Source organism: Scheffersomyces stipitis, chromosome 6 (genome assembly GCF_000209165.1).
Source record: "Scheffersomyces stipitis CBS 6054 chromosome 6, complete sequence".
NCBI lineage: Eukaryota > Fungi > Ascomycota > Pichiomycetes > Serinales > Debaryomycetaceae > Scheffersomyces > Scheffersomyces stipitis.
The window spans coordinates 1,702,437-1,723,038 of record NC_009046.1 but is presented as its reverse complement, the minus strand read 5'-3'; the positions used below and the strand labels follow the sequence as shown (position 1 = coordinate 1,723,038).

The following is a 20,602-nucleotide window of genomic DNA, read 5'->3' as shown; positions in this document are numbered from 1 at the left end:
CTGAGTCTTCTGATAAAGTGTCATACTTGGTAAGTCAAATGGCCGACGAGGTTCCATGTATAGGTATCTACGGATCCCCAGTCAGCAGAACAGCTGCTTTGAATAAGATGGCCAATGAGAATATCAGGGTTGTGGTTACTACGGCAGAAGCAATGGTGGGTCTTCATATGTTGAAACCTACAACCGTCTTGTTTGCATATTCGATTAATAATCCAATAGAATTGCTTGTTGGCAGTCAAATGAGCAGTGGAAAGGTAGACATGGTATTGCTCAACTTTTATTCGTCTGAGTTTCAACGAGACTTATTGGACACTTGTGTTAATTTAATGGTAACGAGACATCTTTTTATGAGGCTGGTAAGGAGCAGTGTCATGCTTGTGTCAAAAAGAGAAGACATGCTTGAAGTATTTCCCGTCTCTTATATGTGTTCATTATAGTATAATACCCTAAATAAAATCCTCTACCTGTCGCTATCCTCGATTCGTGCTGCGAACCGGAGTGACTACACATGCCTTCGAAACAATGTGGTGGCTAACTTGTTTCATCACCATATTTTCCTAGTAAGAATTATAAGGAAGTGCTTTGGACAGTGTGCAAGAGTAAAGTTAGATTATGTTTGAGTAGCAATGACCAATTAACACCAAGGGTTAGGCAAGGTTCTCGACCATTTACACATGAGAGTTATGAATGATTTTTGGACTAAAAAATAAGTACATACATAGAGAGAGAGCAGAAGGTAGTCGTTACTTTTGCATTGATTCCACGAGGTTCTTCAAAATACAGGTGATATGCAATAGCATGATAAGAGTGAAAGTTGATGAACAATAAGAGCAAAGATATATTCAATGCACTAAAACAATATTCAGACTGGCGAATGTTTTCAAGTTTATTAAGCGATTCAATTGCAAAAAGGGAGAAGAGAATCCATTTTGAATTTTATTTGCAGCACCGTCTGCAAGAAAATGTATAACAAATGACTTAGGCTAATTGCAGAACAGTTGTCGTGTGATTTTAAAATAAATTGGAGTGCAAGTAGGCTCACGCGCATACGCGCACTCAAAAAGTGGAATGTAATCCTCGTTTTTTTTTGGGCGGCTCTTGCCGAAGATTTGTTGTGGTACCGCACCTCTCGTATAATACCTAGACAAGTCAGACAAAATCTTTTCACTCTTCCAAGAATTGCCCGAAAAACTTCTATATACATAATTTGTTTACAGTATGTTCAAAAATTGTTTGCTTTCCGTCTACTCGCAATGCCGCATTCAATCCTTGATAGCAGGATGATCGCAGAGTAAGGTAAAGGCATGTAGTAGCGACTTACACATCAGAGATTACCCCAACAAATTTCACAGAAGATAAACGACTCTAATTCAAACTATATGGAATTGACTGACACCTCCTGCTCAGGGTGCATCTATAATTTCGAGTGCAAATACAAGCCTCAACACAATCTAAGTGCAGTATCATTTTCTTAATCTGGAAATCTAGGAGTAGCAAAACAGTATATAAACACTTCTATTCCTCAAGAATATTTAAGATTTTCAAAACTTACTTAGAAATCAATTTGTATATGATCCAATTCTAGCCAGAATGGCATCAGCAATTCTTGGATTAATCACTCTGATATTAATAATTTTCGGGTTCTCATTCGTCATAGAAGATACAAATACACATGGCCACCCAATTTATATTTTGGAATTGGATGATCTTGTCTCTGCCTTTGACGTTGCAAATAAAACTAGTGATGGCGGAAAATACGAAATAATGGTGGCTGCCTTAGACACGTACACTACTAATCATTCAATAGTCTACGGTGTGATATTCGATATCGAGGATTCAAGGGACTTTGTAGTGACCAGTTTACTTGAAATGTTGGACAAAACTAGGAAACTATACAGTGACAGAATGCCACTATACTTGAGTAGTCAAGAATTGGATCATAAGGTGAGAGATGGTCCTTCACCTAGAAATTCTAAGCGAACAGCTGCAATTGTAGTGAACTCTATTAGGAAAGCTGGATCCAATGTGATTCTGGTGATTTGGGACAGGATTATATCAATTTTGGACAGCCCACTTGCAGATATTCTATTTGACCATCCAAAAATGAATTTGTTATGTTTTGAAATGGGAAGATTCCTTCCAGAAGGATCAACTTTTGAAGATTGCAAGGGCAGTGCCACTGGTGTTGCTGGTGTTACGGGATCAGAATGCGACCACGGGACAGCATTCAACCTAATAGAACAAGGTTTTAGATGGGTAAATGCTCACATAGACGATCACCAACATGATGTTGCGGCAGTTTTTTCCTATTCTGGAGGATGGAGTTTGTGCATGAAAATGGTGAAGAGTTCTTCTAAATTAAACAAGAGAGATTTTGATTCAGACAAAATGAGCTTTCCTAAAGGATTCTGTGATAGTGCCTATGGTAGTCGGAGATGGCTTAAGACTCCAGAAATGGCACCAGTTCCTGCGAGGTTTTATGATGAATCACCTGATAACACAAGTAGCATTCGAGCATTAGTTCATGACGAACTTTAGGAATCTGAAGTGTAACAACTTCCATTGAGATTAGTAAAATAGCCAAAGAAGTTGTGTAGATGTAGGTGGAAATTGAATGCATGTCCTCATAATCAGATATGGCATACACACCATGTGCCACATGTTCAGCAAGAGTTGCGTTTCACCAACTGCGTAACAACCATTTTCGAGTTTCATTCTGATGATAACTAGCTTCATCTACAAAGATACAGTTACTCAACCTTATCTTCATATTCTTGTTCCCATTCAAGTGGTTCTTATGTGATATCAATCAAACTACTTCTCAAAGCTAACTTCGAATTCTTTTAAGACTATTCAAGTTCTAGACCAAGATAATATTGAAATTTAGTTTTATCGCGAATACCGTACTGTTGATGGTTTGAAGGTTGTGCAAATTTATAACTCCTATAGCGATAAGGAAGTGAATAGACAAATCAAGGAATTAAAGTGGTTTGAAAAGGTATTCTGAAGGTGAGAAGATAGAACTGTTACTTCGAAGATTCATGTCAAGGATTCATTCTCCTTCTTTGATGAATACGAGAACCTGTTCAAATGTTGGAAGTAGTACCCTGAATATTTCTCGAACAGTAACCATCAATGTTTACAGAGAATACCAATGGACTAGGTTTTAGATAGAGAAAACTTATAGGTTTGACTTATTTTATATAAAATTTCAGAGTGCAGTGCTTATTTATATTGAAGAAAACTTTTTCGCAAGCTTTGAAAACTACTCTCTAGGGTATTTCATCTCGCTTGCAAATATTGGAGTTGATGGTTCTCCACCAGCTGTAACGACTATGAACAATCATGTCAACAAAATAAGCTTAAGTATGGCAAAGAAAATTCAATCTCATCGTACAATTTTATCGAACATGAATTAACGGCGATAAGTGCAACAATAATAATAGTGATCCAAGCAGCAGAATTAATATCCGTGACGCTGCAGCAATTTCACAAGGCATGATTAGATACACCCATAGGCGAATCTTAGAGCTGAATCTACAAAATGCTGTAAGTATATAACAGTAACAGAAGAATTTGGCATCGTTACTTCAACTTCGGCAATAGCTATCTGGTTATTTCCAACAATAATCGCCATCAAAGCATAGGCAAGGAATGTACCTCCTGCACCTGTGAGAGTAAAATGTATTCCTGGACTAAATACCAGTACCAAATACTCCACAGATTGCAATCATTTTCAAATGAATGAAGATCTTTGGACAATATTTCCCTCCTTTCTATAAAAGCATCAGTTAGTTCGCTAGTCCCACTCGTTCAACTCCACTTCTAAATTCGACCAGTCGCTGCAATTGCCTAAATAGAACTTCGTTCGTTGTGGATTTACCTCTTTAGTATACTCTAATTATTACAATCTTAAAAAGTGCGAAAACTAGTTAGAAAATGCTAATTGCTACTTGAGATTTACTGCCTTAAAAGTAGTATCATTCTATTTCCCTTATATAAAAATAACGAAGGATTCATAATCTTTCAATCTTAGAAAATCTTGTTGTTCTAATTGTATGGATTTAAAATATTGTCACATTGTCCTAGATCACAAGATACAACATAAAAAGAATACATGAGCTGATTATGATTGCGTACTTCAATAGGGTCAATGCTACATTCTGCATACAACCTATGTATTATCCCGATTAGGAGCACTGCCTCTGTCTAAATGGCCACATATGCCATTTCTTTCTTTCAAATAACAATATAATTGTACAATTCTTGCGTAATATGTGTTTTTTTGTGACCTACCTAAATCTGCAAATTAGGTGCGACCTTTAGTTCTATTTTCCATCCAAATCGTCCGTTATCAATGCGATTTTCGCATCCATGGTTTAGGCATACTTAAGTTCCCATAGCGATATGCTCTTTTGTCCAGTCTATTGGGGGTGATACTTACAATGTACAAAGCTAGTGCTGACAATCGAGTTTGATATACTGCGGGGGAGCTATACACAGGAGGATATTCAATTGTTTTGAATCAGCATGAAGGACATAGATTTATGTAAGAACTGCAGATAATCTAAAAGTTGAGGGGAGTCTGCGCAAGCAGAGATCACTATTCATAAGCATATAACTCTATGCGATGTTTGAGTAGCTATTCTCTTTCATCTGGAATCGTAAACTCCTCTACATTCCTGACTTACTCCTTTGATCTGTAATGGAAGCAAGGCTCATTCTATACTTGTTCTAGAGCATTCAGATGCCAACAGCGGACTTCGATCGGATTGGGCTATATTATGCCGAGAAGGAACCATGCTTGACATTAAGGGTGCATGTGAAAAACAGAAAGTTCACATGATTTGGTTTGTAAATGTATATATCTTCAAATACATCCTAGTAGATTTCGAATCTGATAAATGACAAGATGCCAACGATGTCTGCTGAACTTGTTTTATCTTACCTCACCAAGTGGTATGTTGTAGTTTGCCTTCTCGGTACTTCCTACATTGTCTTCCAGTACATCCAACAACAACTGTTTATTAAGAGACATGGCTGCAAGGAAACTACATGGAACCCAGACGGTAAATGGTTCGGTATTCCGTTTTTACGTGAGACGTTGAAACTCAAGACAGATGGAACATTGATTGATAATGCAGTTGAAGTCTTCGATCAATTGGGTGTCAGAACTTTCTTCTTAAGGCTATTTGGCTTTAGAGTCTTGATAACCATTGAGCCAGAAAACATCAAAGCCCTTTTGGCCACACAATTCAACGACTTTGCTCTTGGTTTCAGACACGTTCAATTAAAGCCCTTGTTAGGTGATGGTATATTTACCTTAGATGGCGAAGGATGGAAGCATTCGAGGGCCATATTAAGACCCCAATTCGCTAGGGAACAGGTTGCACATGTCAAGGCTTTGGAACCTCATTTACAGATTCTTGCCAAACACATTCGTGCAGCAAAGGGCGAGACTATCGACCTTCAGGATTTGTTCTTCATGTTGACAGTCGACACAGCCACTGAATTTTTGTTCGGTGACAGTGTTCACTCGTTGTATGATGGTATCGGATTAACTCCACCGAATGACATTGACGGTAGAGCAGACTTCGCTGCCGCTTTCAACTTGAGTCAGAAGTATTTGGCATCTAGAGCCTACATCCAGCAATTTTACTGGCTTATTAACAATAAGGAATTCAGAGACTGCAATGCTAAGGTGCACAAGGTCGCCAAATACTATGTAAATAGGGCATTGTCTTTCACTCCAGATGATTTAGAAAAAAAATCTGGAGATGGATATGTCTTCTTGTATGAATTGGCCAAACAGACTAGAAATCCGACAGTTTTGCAAGATCAACTATTGAACATTTTGGTTGCTGGAAGAGACACAACTGCCGGATTATTGAGTTTCACTTTCTATGAATTGGCAAGAAATCAGCACATCTTCGAAAAGTTGAAAAAAGAAGTCTACAAAGCATTTGGCGATGGAGAAAATGCCAGAGTAGAAGAAATTACATTCGAATCATTGAAGAAATGTGAATACTTGAAGTTTGTCATCAACGAAGCTTTGCGACTCTACCCAAGTGTTCCAATGAACTTTAGGGTTGCAACTAAGAATACCACTTTGCCAGTTGGTGGTGGTAAGGACGGTCTTTCACCCATCTTTGTTGGCAAAGGTACTACTGTAGCTTACAGTATTTTCACCACCCATAGATTAAAGGAGTTTTACGGAGAGGACTCTAGTGAATTCAGACCTGAAAGATGGGCGGATTTGAACAAGTTAGGATGGGCTTACCTTCCTTTCAACGGAGGTCCAAGAATCTGCTTGGGACAACAGTTCGCTTTAACTGAAGCTTCTTATGTAATTGTCAGATTGTTACAAATGTTCCCTTCGTTAATTTCTAAAGACGACAGACCTTACCCACCAAGAAAGTCTGTCCATTTGACAATGTGTCACCAAGATGGTGTTTTTGTTGAGATGTCTTGAGCTGAAGACCAATGCTTGATACGAGTTGTTTTAAAGGGAAGTACATAGATAGGTAGCGAAATCGAAGTTTATTTTGACGCGAATTTCTTGGTGTATTGGGAATATCCAGAAGTTTTATTTTTCTTGGATGAGAAGATAAAGCAGTAAGTAGTACAGATACAATCTTGTTACAAAAGAGTAGAAAAGGTTTAGATAGAAGTCGCCATCAAAGTTATCTCTGTAGTGTTGATTAATGGATTCTCTTCGTATCCTCAAATGTGAAAAGCTCACCTCTAGGGTCATATCTTTGAGTTGGCTCTGTTAAAACTACGATCACTATGTTGCACCCATTCAACGAACCAGTTTTAAATCAAGCGAACCCAAGTCTTGCATAAAAAGGTTGCCTCAGCAAATGGTGGATCATCTGTTTCTAATGCATACAACTTTCAACTATCAACGTGAAAGCTGTATGATGTATTTTGAATCTTCTACCAAGGTGTTATTCGCCTGAAGGAGACTATTCAGAACATGACAGATCTACAGAAGTTGCATGCGTTTCTTTTCCGGAACATTCTTATTTTATCCGGAAATTTCTTTTTCAGAGATGCATCAAGACTAATATGCCGGGTTTCCCCGAAACGTGATAAATTATACCCACCTTTACAATTTCGGCTGTGAAAGTCACCCCATATGCCAGCAATCTACCAGGTGGCTTGGAACATGTAACGCACAGATCAGTTGTTGCAGATGTGAAGACAAACAGGGAGAGGTGCAAAAGTCAACTGTAGTTTTTCCGCGTTGGAAGGGGGTCCAGGTCCATGCTGCAAGAAGTCCTTGGGCAAGCCCAATTCAAATGTAGATTGCCAATATCGAGTATAGAGCTTGCCATCATGTCTTAGGATACTTCACCTTATGTACATAAGTGCCTCCAAGTACAATATCGATGTACTTGCGAGAAATACTCATACGTTATCCTCATTGCTATTTGAAAATCTTTTCCGAATTGGGGGCGCAGAGATGTCATTTGCGCATGTCACTAAGATTATTTTTTGGGTATTTTCCGGCTTAAGAATTTTACCTCAGCCATCAATCAAATATTGCAGCCATCAAATTGAGTATAAATATCGACAGGAATAAACCCTATTTTGCAACCTATTTACTTTTCTCTTCTCATCATCACACATTATTCAATACAATGTCCTCACAAGATTTACCCTCGGGTGCTCAAACCCCAATCGATGGTTCTTCCATCCTCGAAGATAAAGTTGAGCAAAGTTCGTCCTCAAATAGCCAAAGTGATTTAGCTTCCATTCCAGCAACAGGTATCAAAGCCTATCTCTTGGTTTGTTTCTTCTGCATGTTGGTTGCCTTTGGTGGCTTCGTATTCGGTTTCGATACCGGTACAATTTCCGGTTTCCTTAATATGTCTGATTTCCTTTCCAGATTTGGTCAAGATGGTTCTGAAGGAAAATATTTGTCTGATATCAGAGTCGGTTTGATTGTTTCCATTTTTAACATTGGTTGTGCAATTGGTGGTATTTTCCTTTCTAAGATAGGAGATGTTTACGGTAGAAGAATTGGTATCATTTCAGCTATGGTTGTATACGTCGTCGGTATTATCATCCAGATCTCGTCCCAAGACAAGTGGTACCAACTTACAATTGGACGTGGAGTTACAGGATTAGCTGTTGGTACTGTTTCAGTGTTGTCTCCAATGTTCATTAGTGAAAGTGCTCCAAAGCATTTGAGAGGTACTTTGGTATACTGTTACCAATTATGTATCACCTTAGGTATTTTCATTGGTTACTGTGTCACTTATGGAACCAAAGATTTAAATGATTCAAGACAATGGAGAGTTCCTTTGGGCTTATGCTTCCTTTGGGCTATTTTCTTAGTTGTCGGTATGTTGGCTATGCCAGAATCCCCAAGATTCTTAATTGAAAAGAAGAGAATCGAAGAAGCCAAGAAGTCCCTTGCAAGATCCAACAAGTTATCTCCGGAAGATCCAGGTGTCTACACTGAACTTCAATTGATTCAGGCTGGTATTGACAGAGAAGCTGCTGCAGGTTCTGCTTCGTGGATGGAATTGATCACTGGTAAGCCAGCTATTTTCAGAAGAGTTATCATGGGAATTATCTTGCAGTCTTTGCAACAATTAACTGGTGTCAACTATTTCTTCTATTACGGAACTACAATCTTCCAAGCTGTTGGTTTGCAAGATTCCTTCCAGACTTCCATCATCTTAGGTACAGTCAACTTTCTTTCTACATTTGTTGGTATTTGGGCCATTGAAAGATTTGGAAGAAGACAATGTTTGTTAGTCGGTTCTGCTGGTATGTTCGTTTGTTTCATCATTTACTCCGTTATTGGTACAACTCATTTGTTCATTGATGGAGTAGTAGATAACGACAACACCCGTCAACTGTCTGGTAATGCTATGATCTTTATCACTTGTTTGTTCATCTTCTTCTTTGCCTGTACATGGGCTGGAGGTGTTTTTACCATCATTTCCGAATCATATCCATTGAGAATCAGATCCAAGGCAATGTCTATTGCTACTGCTGCTAACTGGATGTGGGGCTTCTTGATTTCCTTCTGCACTCCATTCATTGTTAATGCCATCAACTTCAAGTTCGGCTTTGTGTTTACTGGTTGTTTACTCTTTTCGTTCTTCTATGTCTACTTCTTTGTCAGCGAAACCAAAGGTTTGTCGTTGGAAGAAGTTGATGAGTTGTACGCTGAAGGTATTGCACCATGGAAGTCTGGTGCATGGGTTCCTCCTTCTGCCCAACAACAAATGCAAAACTCCACTTATGGTGCCGAAGCAAAAGAGCAAGAGCAAGTTTAGCTTTACGATTAATGTTTTTCTCCCCTGCATGACTTTTTAACGTTTAGAATATAGACACTATAGATTTACAAAAAGGTTATACCTTTAAATGAACTTTTATGATGAAGATTGATACACTATAAACCAAGAACTGTAATGAGGTCATTTGTTTTTGTACTACTGATAGATTCAAGTACTCCGAATTAACGTATTCTAAACCATATCTATTTCATTTTCTAAATTCCAGTCCAGAGGCATTGGTTGTCAATATAGATGGATTCGGTTTGAGAGATATTCAGACTACTATTTCCAACATGGACCTTGTAATTTCCTTTTTGAAGGGACCACTGATTCTGATATTCATCAAAGAAGGAAAATGTATCCTTGACAAGAATTCTTGAAGTAACAGTTTTATCTTCTCCTGCCTTTAAAAAAACCTTTTCAAACCACTTTAATTCCTTGATTGGTCTCATTACTGCCTTGTCATCATTGGAAACATAAAATTGAACAACTTCCGAACCATCAACAGCTCCAGTATTCTTGATGTTAACAGAAATCTCAATATTATCCTGGTCTAGACCTTGAACTTTCAAGTCTCCGATTTTGAATGAAGTATATGATAATCCAAAACCAAATGGGTACGCAACCTCTCTGTTTAGTTTTTCGTAATATCTATAACCAACGAATATGTCTTCTCCATAAAGGACTCGACCGTTATCAGTGGTGAAATTGAGGTAAGCCGGATTATCGATGTTTTTGAAAGGGAATGATAGTGACAACTTTCCACTAGGATTAACATCACCAAACAAGACATCTGCAATTGCATTACCACCTTCGGTACCTCCAAACCAAGCTTGAACAACCGCCTTTGCTTTTGGTAACCAAGGCATCTCTACTGGAGTGCCTGACTGATTGACAATGACAGTATTCGGATTAGCCTTTATAATTTCCTCTACTAATTTGTTCTGAAGGCCGATCAACTCCATATCTGGACGATCGTAGCCTTCAGATTCCCACTCCAGATTGAGTCCAATGCACAAAACAACCTGGTCTACTGTCTTTGCGATTTCAATAGCCCTTCTAATTTCTTCTTCGGGTTCGACAACCTTAATACAACCGATTTTCAAAGAACCTCCACCATGAAATTCTGCGTTGGGGTCAGAAAAAGTATAGGTGTGTGCTGACCCAAATTCAACACGAATCCTATAATTCTTACCTTTCTCTAATTGGATGACGCCGTGTTCTTCTCTAGTTCCAGAACCAACAAAGTGCTCGTCTTTCTTTTGATTTGTGCTGTTGTCAATAACCAATTTGTTGTCAACATACAAGTCAGCTGTACCGAACACAGCAAGTCCAAATTTGTAACTGGCCGTTTCTTCAGGAACAAAGTCTCCTTCGAAGTCAATATAGAATGGTTCATTACGTGCCCTACTGGTACTGATGTAATCAAAAAGATTGACCCGAGTATCAATTAAATTGTACTCATCTAGCAAGTTCCTTCTCTCAGAGGTGCTAGGTTCCGAGTAGAACTTTGCATTGACACCAACACTTCCAGTGCTTGGATTTATTACCTGGGAAGCCAAATCAGGCAACAATCTATGACCAGTTGCACCAACTGAGTATTTAGGCGGAGTAGTTGTCTTGGATGCAATACCAGAATAAGGTGTTGTAGTGTAGTAAGATGCAAGCGAAGCAGATCCCCCTCCACAATAAGCAGCAAATTTAGCATTTGGACCTATCACTGCAATGGATGAATCCTTACTCAAAGGTAGTATTCCAGTGTTCTTGAGCAATACTATGGAATCCAGTGCAATTTTTCTTAACTTAGCACTGGTTTCAGCACTATTATTACTTGTGCCTTCGGGAGCATTTTGAGGCACTCCTGAACCTTGGGCAAATTGAACCAACTTAAGAACATTCCTTACTCTATCATTTATATGCTTGATATGCAATTCCTTTGACGCAACCATGTGCAGAATTTCACTTAAGCTTCTAAACTTAGTTGGACCCGGCATCTCGATGTCTAATCCAGCCCTAATAGCAGTGTCACTAGTATAAGTTCCATACCAATCGGACATTATGGTACCTTCCCATTTCCATTCTTCTCTTAAGATGTCCTTGATAATACTTTCGCTTTGAGAAACATGTTCGCCATTTACTTTGTTGTAACCAGTCATCAAAGCCTTGGGGTTCGCATGTTTGATTGCTATCCTGAAAGGTTCCAAATATATCTCCCTTAAAGCCCTCATGGAAAGAATTGAATTGCTAGAATTTCTTTCATCTTCAAGATCATTGCAAACGAAATGTTTAACGGTTGCCGCAATACCTTCTTCTTGAATTCCGTTCACAATGGCAGCTGCAGCATGGCCACTCAAGTGAGGGTCTTCACTGAAAGACTCGAACCCTCTTCCTCCCAATGGGCCTCTTTGAATATTCATTGTTGGGCCAAGAATAACATGAGCGCCCTTAGCTTTAGCTTCAACCCCCATCAACTTTCCGGTGTCACGTAACAATTGTTTGTCAAAAGTTGCAGCCAATGCAGTACCACATGGAAAGCACGCAGACGGAATAGCATCAAAGAATTTTGTTCCTCTGACACCATTAGGACCGTCACTAAATCTGAGACTAGGGATATCTAACCTATCCACCGCGTAAGTGTGCCAAAAGTCTATACCAGCAAGTAGTCCTATTTTTTCCTCTAACGTCAATTGACTCAATATTCCCTCAATGTCAAAAGCAGTCATCGTTGATAGATTCCTTTCAAATTCTATATTCAAGCGATTGGAGAATATAGTATTTATATATGAACAGAGGAATCAGTTCCTAATTAGGAATTGATGCAATAAGTTCTACTTCTGGCTGGACTTTGAGTGGAAAATAAGTCGCTCGGAATAATTGAGACTTGAAGGGTTTTTGTCTATAATAGGAAATACAACCTTTTGTGCACTATGCGTAAAACCTGGGGTAACGTTTCTAAATCTGGCTGGATTTTGAGTGGAAAATAAGTCGCTCGGAATAATTGAAAATTGAAGCTTTTTTTTACCTGTTATAGGAAGTACATCCTTTAGTGTATTAAGAGTGAAACCTGGGGTAACGTTTCTATATTTGTAAATGTCTCGGGAAAATAAGTCGCTCGGAATAGTCGAAAATGGCAGCCTCTCTACTGTAGGAAATGTATCCTATATTGTTTTAACACAGAGGTAATGAAACTAATTTATGCATTCTACACTTCTCATTGCATGCAATTTTTTTAAGTGAGGGGAGAGCAGTCCTTAATTCCCACACTAAAGAAATGTAACATGGTGTGGTCTTTCATGTTGCAACTACGGTAGGTCGGAATAATGCGCGCAAAAAATATTTGTAACAAATTTGTGGGGCAACATGGCTTATAAGATGAAGTATTGCTAAAAAATACATCTAGGTCCCAAAATTTGAAAGTTGATCCGATCAGACAAAAATAATTATCTACCATGCAAATCAAAAATTTTGATTTTTGACCCATCAAGAGACAAGCTATCACTCGAAAAATTATTAAATTCATGCTTGCGTTGGATCTATACTCCTACATTAGTGTCCTGAGTTTATGGATTCATACAAAATATATTCGAACTAGATTCTTGATACTAAATCACTAATATCAAAATCTGAACTGTAGAGAACTAACAAGGGTTCTAGTTTTCCTAATTAACTAACTTAGGCAGAACTTCCACGTTCAGAATGGACAATATCAATCTTTTCGTTACTCACAGTACCGTTCAAGTTAATGTCCATCGCAAGTGAGTCAGTACCTTCAAAAACACGAGCAACTTCTTCCAACGTGTATCCGAAAGTCTCAACATAAGTGAAGATAACAACAACCAATTCAACGGCAATGATACAGCAGTAGACGATATAGTATTTCCATGAAATTGCATCCATAGCAATAGCATTGACAAAACCGTTATAAATAAGGGTGATGTTGATGACAAGAGAGTAGAGATTGATACCTTTAGCTCTGTGTGTGTATGGCAAGATTTCAGTAACATACAAATATGGTAATCCGTTAAGCCCAATATTGTATGCAAGATAGTATATAAAGATCATTGCCAAAACACCTTGACCCAAACCTTTCTGTTCAAAATTTCTTTGTTGGTTGATAGCAGAGAGAATAGTCCAGATGACGTACGAAAGCAACATGAAAGAACAAGAGAAAATGAACAAAGCCTTTCTTCTGAACAAGTAACAGGTGAATGCAACAGCCAATGAAAGAACAAGGTTGTAAATCATCAAGCAACCATTAATTTGCAATTGTTCCTTCTCACCCGTAATACCAATCGAGATCAAAACTTTACTCAAGTAGTAAGACACTAGACCATTGCCGGATAATTGAGTCATACAAGCAGTAAAGGCAACCAAGAAAATTCTCTTTCTGAAAGTCTTAATCGTAATGAAGTCAGTATACTTAGAGTTTGAATTGATTTTCTCCATCTCTAATGCAGCTTCGATTTCCTTAAGTTCGAATTCAACCAATCTAGTAGCTTGCTCTTGGGTATCATTGCCTGTATGGAATTTGATCAAAAATTCTCTAGCTTTTTCAATCTTACCCTTTGAAACTAAGAATCTTGGCGACTCAGGTACCCACCAAACTAGACATACTTGAACCAAGGGTAGTAAACCTTGCAAGTAAGATGGAATTCTCCATGAATATGCACTCACTATAGTCCTGGTACCGTAGGTAACCCAAGCAGCGATAACAGCTCCCAAGTACCAGAAAACATTGTAAAGGGCAGTGCATGTAGGTCTATAAGTAGGAAAGGAGAGTTCTGCGATTAATGTTGGAGAAGCAACACTAGCAAGACCAAATCCAAATCCAATGACCATTCTAGAGACAAAAAAAAATGCATAGTTAGTTGAAGCACCCTGTAATATTGCACCAATAACAGTAACTATCGAACCGAAACAAGTAGTCAATTTTCTTCCAAACCTGTCACAGGCCCAAGAAGCAAAGGCTACAGCAAGAACACCTCCAAATATAGTACCATTTGCAAGAGCTCCTAGGATATAACCTTCAGGGTTTCCCATGGCATCTTTCCAGGTACTCAATGATTGCAAACCGTTAAGCATAGAACCATCATAGCCGTTGTTGGTTGATGTAAGTGTAAGAACGAAGATATACCAGTGCAATTTGCGAAAGTGATTATACTTCCACCAATGTTGATCGTGGTAAACATAATCGGAAATCTCTTCAGAGTAGTTCACAGGAAGTTCTTCGCTCAAGACAGTGGTAATAACGTTGGATTTTTCTTTCAGTTGGGACATCTCTTATTTCTGGATACTGAGGTGAGAAAACATAAAACTTCAAGGAGGATCTTTGTTTCGTATTTATAGTATTAACTTTTTGGGTTTATATAAATTGGAGATAATATATTTTGCAGTCTGGCGTAAGATTGTCCCTAAGTCTGACTACTGCAAGAGTTTTTGGACTGTGTTACCTTCCGCTCAAATGCAGACAAAAACGGGAAGTGACTACCCCACATAATATTATTTTGGGAAAATTGTCCGCCGAGCGCCATTTATTCGAAGGGAACATTTCTGCAAATGGTTACCAATAAGGGGAACCTTTCCTAAGTATAATTTCACCATGTGTATCAATACATGCTGTCAAGGAGCAGTAGAGTCGAAAACCCCGCCCACGCAAGTTCCATGAGAATTCTGATGGATCAACTCAATTCACAAGGAAGAGATTGAAACCAGCGGAGGGTAGTTCCCGTTGAGAAGCTCTTTGTCGACTTAGTGGCCCCAGAACTCAAATAGAAATTGAATTCGCCAAAGGATTATAAACCTTCCAAGAACTATTTTGGAAGGCTTGTGTATGGACCCACAACAACTTGAATCATATCATTGGCTGAAATTTTGGGAGTTCTATCAATTAAATAATGCATACCACACAATTATTTGCATTTTTTGCTACAGAGATCGAATCAATAAAATTCAAGACAAATTAATTTATTTGCTGGATTGTGTTTCACACTATGAACACTTGAAGTTGGATTAAATTCCTAACTCGAGTTAAGTTCCCCTTTAATTTGTCAACTTAAAGCCGATTTTGAAACTTTTAATCCTTCTAAATTTGAACATAGATTTTCTTTAATTTCTCGTTGATAATCATTTGATCCATTTCAACTAATTTCTGAACATATTTCTTATATGTGTCACACAGTTTACCTCTATTTGGCCAAAGGCCCATTGGAATTAAGAATCTAATGTTATATATTCTCTATGCCATAGCTGAGCAGCATCTTCTCCTGTTTTACTGCTATTTAGCAAGTTCAAGCGACCTTTAAAAAACACAATTAGTATTTTCCTTTTTTGCAGTATAAATTCTTCAATTTCTGATGGTGTTCAATGTCTTTCGAACCGCAAGGTTTGGATTTGTCAACTTCACGTTAGTTTTCTCTTTTTCGGATAGTGGAACCGACAAGGAAAATATTCAAACTCTGCATGTATGAAAACTTCATGTATCATTGAAGATTGGGGTGATGCCGAAAGAAGTGCAATGTCAACTGATTGAACGAACGTTTTGTCTAGGCTTGACACCAAGCAGCTCAATCTACTATTTGCTGTTGAAGAAAATACCGCAGAGACGCTACATGGTTTTAGTCCTTATTTGACATCTCAGGATAAGCTCTAGTATATAGAAATGCTGCCTTTCTCTAAAAATTTAGAAATCCATGAACTTCTATGGAATGTTCTGTAGTGAAATCATTGGCGGCATATTGATCTTGTTGGTTAGTTTTCAGGATATCTGCCAAAAATACATATTAGAACAAAAAAATTCACAAAGTATCAATTTTGGTACATATGAGTAGCGAATACTTGGAATAGTAATATTCACGGGGCAAAAACTATTAATAAATTCAAATTTAGACGAAAATGGCCATAGAAGTTCCAAGTTACTGTAGGTCATTAAGACAAGGGCGCATTAGTTTTCTTGAGCTATCGGCAGGACTAGAATCATAGTTTGAAAATAGAACACTACTGAAACAGAAGAATATTGTCCTACATAAAGAGTTTGATCTTCTCTCTTGAAGAACATCTCACTCCAAATCTAACAAACGCAAAAACCAAAAATACAGCGAGACACATGATTGTGCTTTCATAAACAATGAAAGAATTGGCATGATTATCATATTTGAAAATAGCCGAACAAGGTTAGAAAGTTAGGGGGAAGAGTTCTTCTGAACCATAGTCAACGCGATTAGGTGATCTTATCCAAAATGTATATTTTAATCATAAACCAAAAATGCCAACAGAAAGAGAGAGTGGCAAAAGACCAGACGAAATGAAAAGTGCTAGAAATTCCTATTTAATTACAGATGAGTTAATTTAAAAATGAGTGTCAAAGGTTAACGATATCAACCGAAAGTTCTTCATTTATTACAAAAAGAACCGGAATAAACCAGCCGTTTTTGTTTCTGTCACCGTGACAGTTGGGATAGTGGTGTGATCTGTGGTGGTAGTTGTCTCTGTTATGTAAACAGAGGTTACAGTATAAATGGTTTCAGTCGACTGTGGAAGGTCAGATGTCTTGGTAATAGTGACACTCTCAGGAGAATCCTCAGTGATAGTTACTGTAACATAAACAGGTGCACAGGATTCATAGGAACTTGGAACTTCAACGATGACAGTGTCGGTACCACCTGGGGTATCAGTTTCGGTGACGGTGGTGGTGAAAGTACCAGTCCAAGTAGAAGTTATTGTAGTTTGTGTGTTGGCAGTAGAAGGAACTTCAACAATTACAGTGTCGGTACCACCTGGGGTATCAGTTTCGGTGACGGTGGTGGTGAAAGTACCGGTCCAAGTTGAGGTAAGAGTAGTCTGAGAGTTTGGAGTAGAAGGAACTTCAACGATGACAGTGTCGGTACCACCTGGGGTATCAGTTTCGGTGACGGTGGTGGTGAAAGTACCAGTCCAAGTAGAAGTTATTGTAGTTTGTGTGTTGGCAGTAGAAGGAACTTCAACAATTACAGTATCGGTACCACCAACAGTGTTGGTAAGTGTGACGGTCTTAGTAGTAGTACCAGTCCAGGTAGACGTTATGGTGGTCTCAGAGTTTGGAGTAGAAGGAACTTCTACAATTACAGTATCGGTACCACCTGGGGTATCAGTTTCGGTGACGGTGGTGGTGAAAGTACCGGTCCAAGTTGAGGTAAGAGTAGTCTGAGAGTTTGGAGTAGAAGGAACTTCAACAATGACAGTGTCAGTACCACCTGGAGTGTCAGTTTCGGTGACGGTGGTGATGTAAGTGCCAGTCCAGGTAGAAGTTATTGTGGTTTGCGAGTTGGCAGTAGAAGGAACTTCAACGATGACAGTGTCGGTACCACCTGGGGTATCAGTTTCGGTGACGGTGGTGGTGAAAGTACCAGTCCAAGTAGAAGTTATTGTAGTTTGTGTGTTGGCAGTAGAAGGAACTTCAACAATTACAGTGTCGGTACCACCTGGGGTATCAGTTTCGGTGACGGTGGTGGTGAAAGTACCGGTCCAAGTTGAGGTAAGAGTAGTCTGAGAGTTTGGAGTAGAAGGAACTTCAACGATGACAGTGTCGGTACCACCTGGGGTATCAGTTTCGGTGACGGTGGTGGTGAAAGTACCGGTCCAAGTTGAGGTAAGAGTAGTCTGAGAGTTTGGAGTAGAAGGAACTTCAACGATGACAGTGTCGGTACCACCTGGGGTATCAGTTTCGGTGACGGTGGTGGTGAAAGTACCGGTCCAAGTTGAGGTAAGAGTAGTCTGAGAGTTTGGAGTAGAAGGAACTTCAACGATGACAGTGTCGGTACCACCTGGGGTATCAGTTTCGGTGACGGTGGTGGTGAAAGTACCAGTCCAAGTAGATGTTTTGGTAGTTTGAGCGTTTGTCTTCGTTGTAGTAGTTGTAGGAGGTGATGGATAGGGCTTGCATGGTTGACAGTTGCTTGGAATCTGCTTATTAGGTACTGGACCGTCATAATAGACAGCTCCCCATGGAACACTCAACAACCCGAGACTATTGTCAGTTGTAATCTTAAATTTGTTCGAGTTGTAACCTAAACCAATATTGAAGTCTTGCCCCCAAAAGCCCTTAACTCTAAGCGATAAGATTCCCGTTTTAGCATTGTAGATTACTGATTTCAGGAATGGGCTGATAAGTGGTAAATCCAATCCAATTTTGTTTCCATTTCCAAAACCAGCCACTTTGAAAGTCTTTGGCTTAGCGAGAGCCACAGCCCTTACCGAGGACCTCGAGTCTGCTAAGTAGACGGTTTGTCTACTATCAATATCCAATAAACAGTTTGAAAAGAAAATACTAGAGTCTTGATCTGCGGTAATACAACCATCACCAAAGATATGGGTCGTTTGTTTATAAAGTTCATTGAACAAACAAATCTGACCCCAATTTTCAATTTTTAATCCTGGTGCACCAAGACTGACGACCCCGTTGTTTCTTTTGTTCTGAAAGAAAGTCAAGGAACCAGTATTTTTCCAAATTGGAGCCAAAAGTGCAGCTGTTGGTACTCCATAACCACTAGACACCAAAAATATTTCTCCAGAATTAAGAAAACTCTTGCCAATAAGTTTGTAAAATGATGGAGTTATAGAGACAAGGGAGTTGAAGACGATCAAGCCATCGTTTCTAATAGATCCAAATCCTGATGCAAGTTCAACTTTCAAACCGATCAACTTGTTGGTGGATGTGATAAAAAAACCAGCATTTTTTTGCACCCAAAGATCACCTTTAAATATGGAAACAGTATTGTCAAAAATGGACCAGAAAGAGCCAGACTGAATTGTAATATCACCAATAGAGAGGTTGATAGAACCTCTGTCAACCTTAGGTTTTTGGACCGTAAAAGCCAAAGCAACAGTTGCAAAGAGAAAAACTCTGACTAAGCTTCTGAAAAGCAACATTATTGGACAAGTTATATAAGTTTGCTTGATTATATATTAGGCAATAAGCTATTCATTTGGAGTGGAGTTGGGACTTCTTTTATAGTAAGACATTGTAACATCACATTGGTAACTTTGATTCTCTTGCAGCAATTTCATGGGTTTTCATATGCAGGTTCAAATGCATGAAGTCGACGCACATAGCATATTAAATTCCTTTGGGCGAATACAGCATTTTCGAGGCACTCTGACTTGTACCTTACTCGCCTAACCATATTTTTCGATAAACCAGGCGATGCATTAGTCCGAAATGTACATTAGAGGCAGGGTTCTGTATCTCTCTGACGCCCAATGAAAACAGCCTCAGTGTGAAAAATAAATGTTTACCTAACATTAAATGGCACTTATCGAAGAGAATTTATACGATACATGAACTTACTATTCTCATTGTAATCAATTTCTAGTTTAGAAGAAAACTCCCAATACTTTTGAGAAAGCTCCAAATGAAGCCTCCTATTCTTGTATTCAGTTACAATTACATGCGTGATATTTTGTATAAGCTATTAGACCGCCTCACCTCTTAGTATACGATGTACTAATACAAACGCTTGCTTTTGCCCAACAAGTAAACTAGACTCATCCATGTAATTCAATCTAATATTTACCTGATGGAGCGTCGACACAACCACTTTTGTCTTGCATCACTTTTTCCCAAAGAAACTAAACTTTTCCTCTGGAAACGAAACGAATTGTATGATTCTAAGCAAATCTGTAAAGCTTGTATGGCTGTTTGTAATACTGGAGCAAGTACTGAACTTATATTGATTAGATATTTCAAGATCATGAAGTTTTAGTGAAGGCTTATAAGCACTACTAATGCGGAGATAAGAGTTTCGTACTCCACTCCTTATTTACAAATATTAGGCAGCGTTTGGTGTGTGGAGGTGACCACATCACATGTAAGCAAAAACAGAAGAAGAGCACGCTCTTCGTGGTTTGAGTTGTGACACCATGAGCATTATATTGTACAAAGAAGCTGAAAATCTCAATATCAATCATATGTGCTGTATTTGTTCGATATATTCTACAAATCCAGAAATTTTTCCTTTACCCTTAGTTTAATGTGTTTGTTTCCTTTCTAATTTCAATGAAGCCAACAAAGTGAACTAAGATAGTGCAATTTTGTAAGAGGAGGAGATGTTCTAATAAACGAGGCAATTCCAAAATCCTCGTTCTGCTAAGAAAAATTACCTAGAGTCTAAACTTGTCTGTACGAAATTCACAGTTAAAAGTGAAGCTTTGAAAGTAAACGTAGGCAGGACCCTTGCATCATCTCGAATGGCTTGGCATAGGCGAGAATATGAGCCTTCATCTAATCAAATGTGGTATATATGAAGGATCGGAGACTTGGGAGGGAACAA

At 38.7% G+C, this 20,602-nt stretch overlaps 5 protein-coding genes across 5 annotated transcripts; 2 read left to right on the top strand and 3 right to left on the bottom strand. All coding sequences in view use genetic code 12, as the record gives it.

Moving 5' to 3' along the window:
* Positions 1-1,590: 1,590 nt before the first annotated feature.
* On the top strand, positions 1,591-2,538 carry PICST_33211 (predicted protein; the record flags this gene model as incomplete). The annotated part of the gene is made up of 1 exon (XM_001385983.1): positions 1,591-2,538. The coding sequence occupies one exon, from the start codon at positions 1,591-1,593 to the stop codon at positions 2,536-2,538; it is 948 nt and encodes a 315-aa protein (XP_001386020.2).
* Positions 2,539-6,229: 3,691 nt separating this feature from the next.
* Positions 6,230-9,675, top strand: SUT3 (Sugar UpTake (tentative)). The gene has a single exon (XM_001385982.1). It carries the CDS (start codon positions 7,647-7,649, stop codon positions 9,297-9,299), a length of 1,653 nt encoding a protein of 550 aa, XP_001386019.2. The 5' UTR covers positions 6,230-7,646; the 3' UTR covers positions 9,300-9,675.
* A 133-nt stretch (positions 9,676-9,808) lies between these two features.
* Positions 9,809-12,022, bottom strand: BGL3 (beta-glucosidase; the record flags this gene model as incomplete). The annotated part of the gene is made up of 1 exon (XM_001385648.1): positions 9,809-12,022. A coding segment is annotated over one exon (2,214 nt), but the record flags the coding sequence as incomplete, so codon positions are not given.
* Positions 12,023-13,070: 1,048 nt separating this feature from the next.
* On the bottom strand, positions 13,071-14,498 carry HXT2.5 (possible hexose transporter; the record flags this gene model as incomplete). Its single annotated transcript, XM_001385647.1, has 1 exon — positions 13,071-14,498. A coding segment is annotated over one exon (1,428 nt), but the record flags the coding sequence as incomplete, so codon positions are not given.
* Positions 14,499-17,975: 3,477 nt separating this feature from the next.
* On the bottom strand, positions 17,976-19,202 carry HYR6.2 (hyphally regulated cell wall protein; the record flags this gene model as incomplete). The annotated part of the gene is made up of 1 exon (XM_001385646.1): positions 17,976-19,202. A coding segment is annotated over one exon (1,227 nt), but the record flags the coding sequence as incomplete, so codon positions are not given.
* Positions 19,203-20,602: the final 1,400 nt, after the last annotated feature.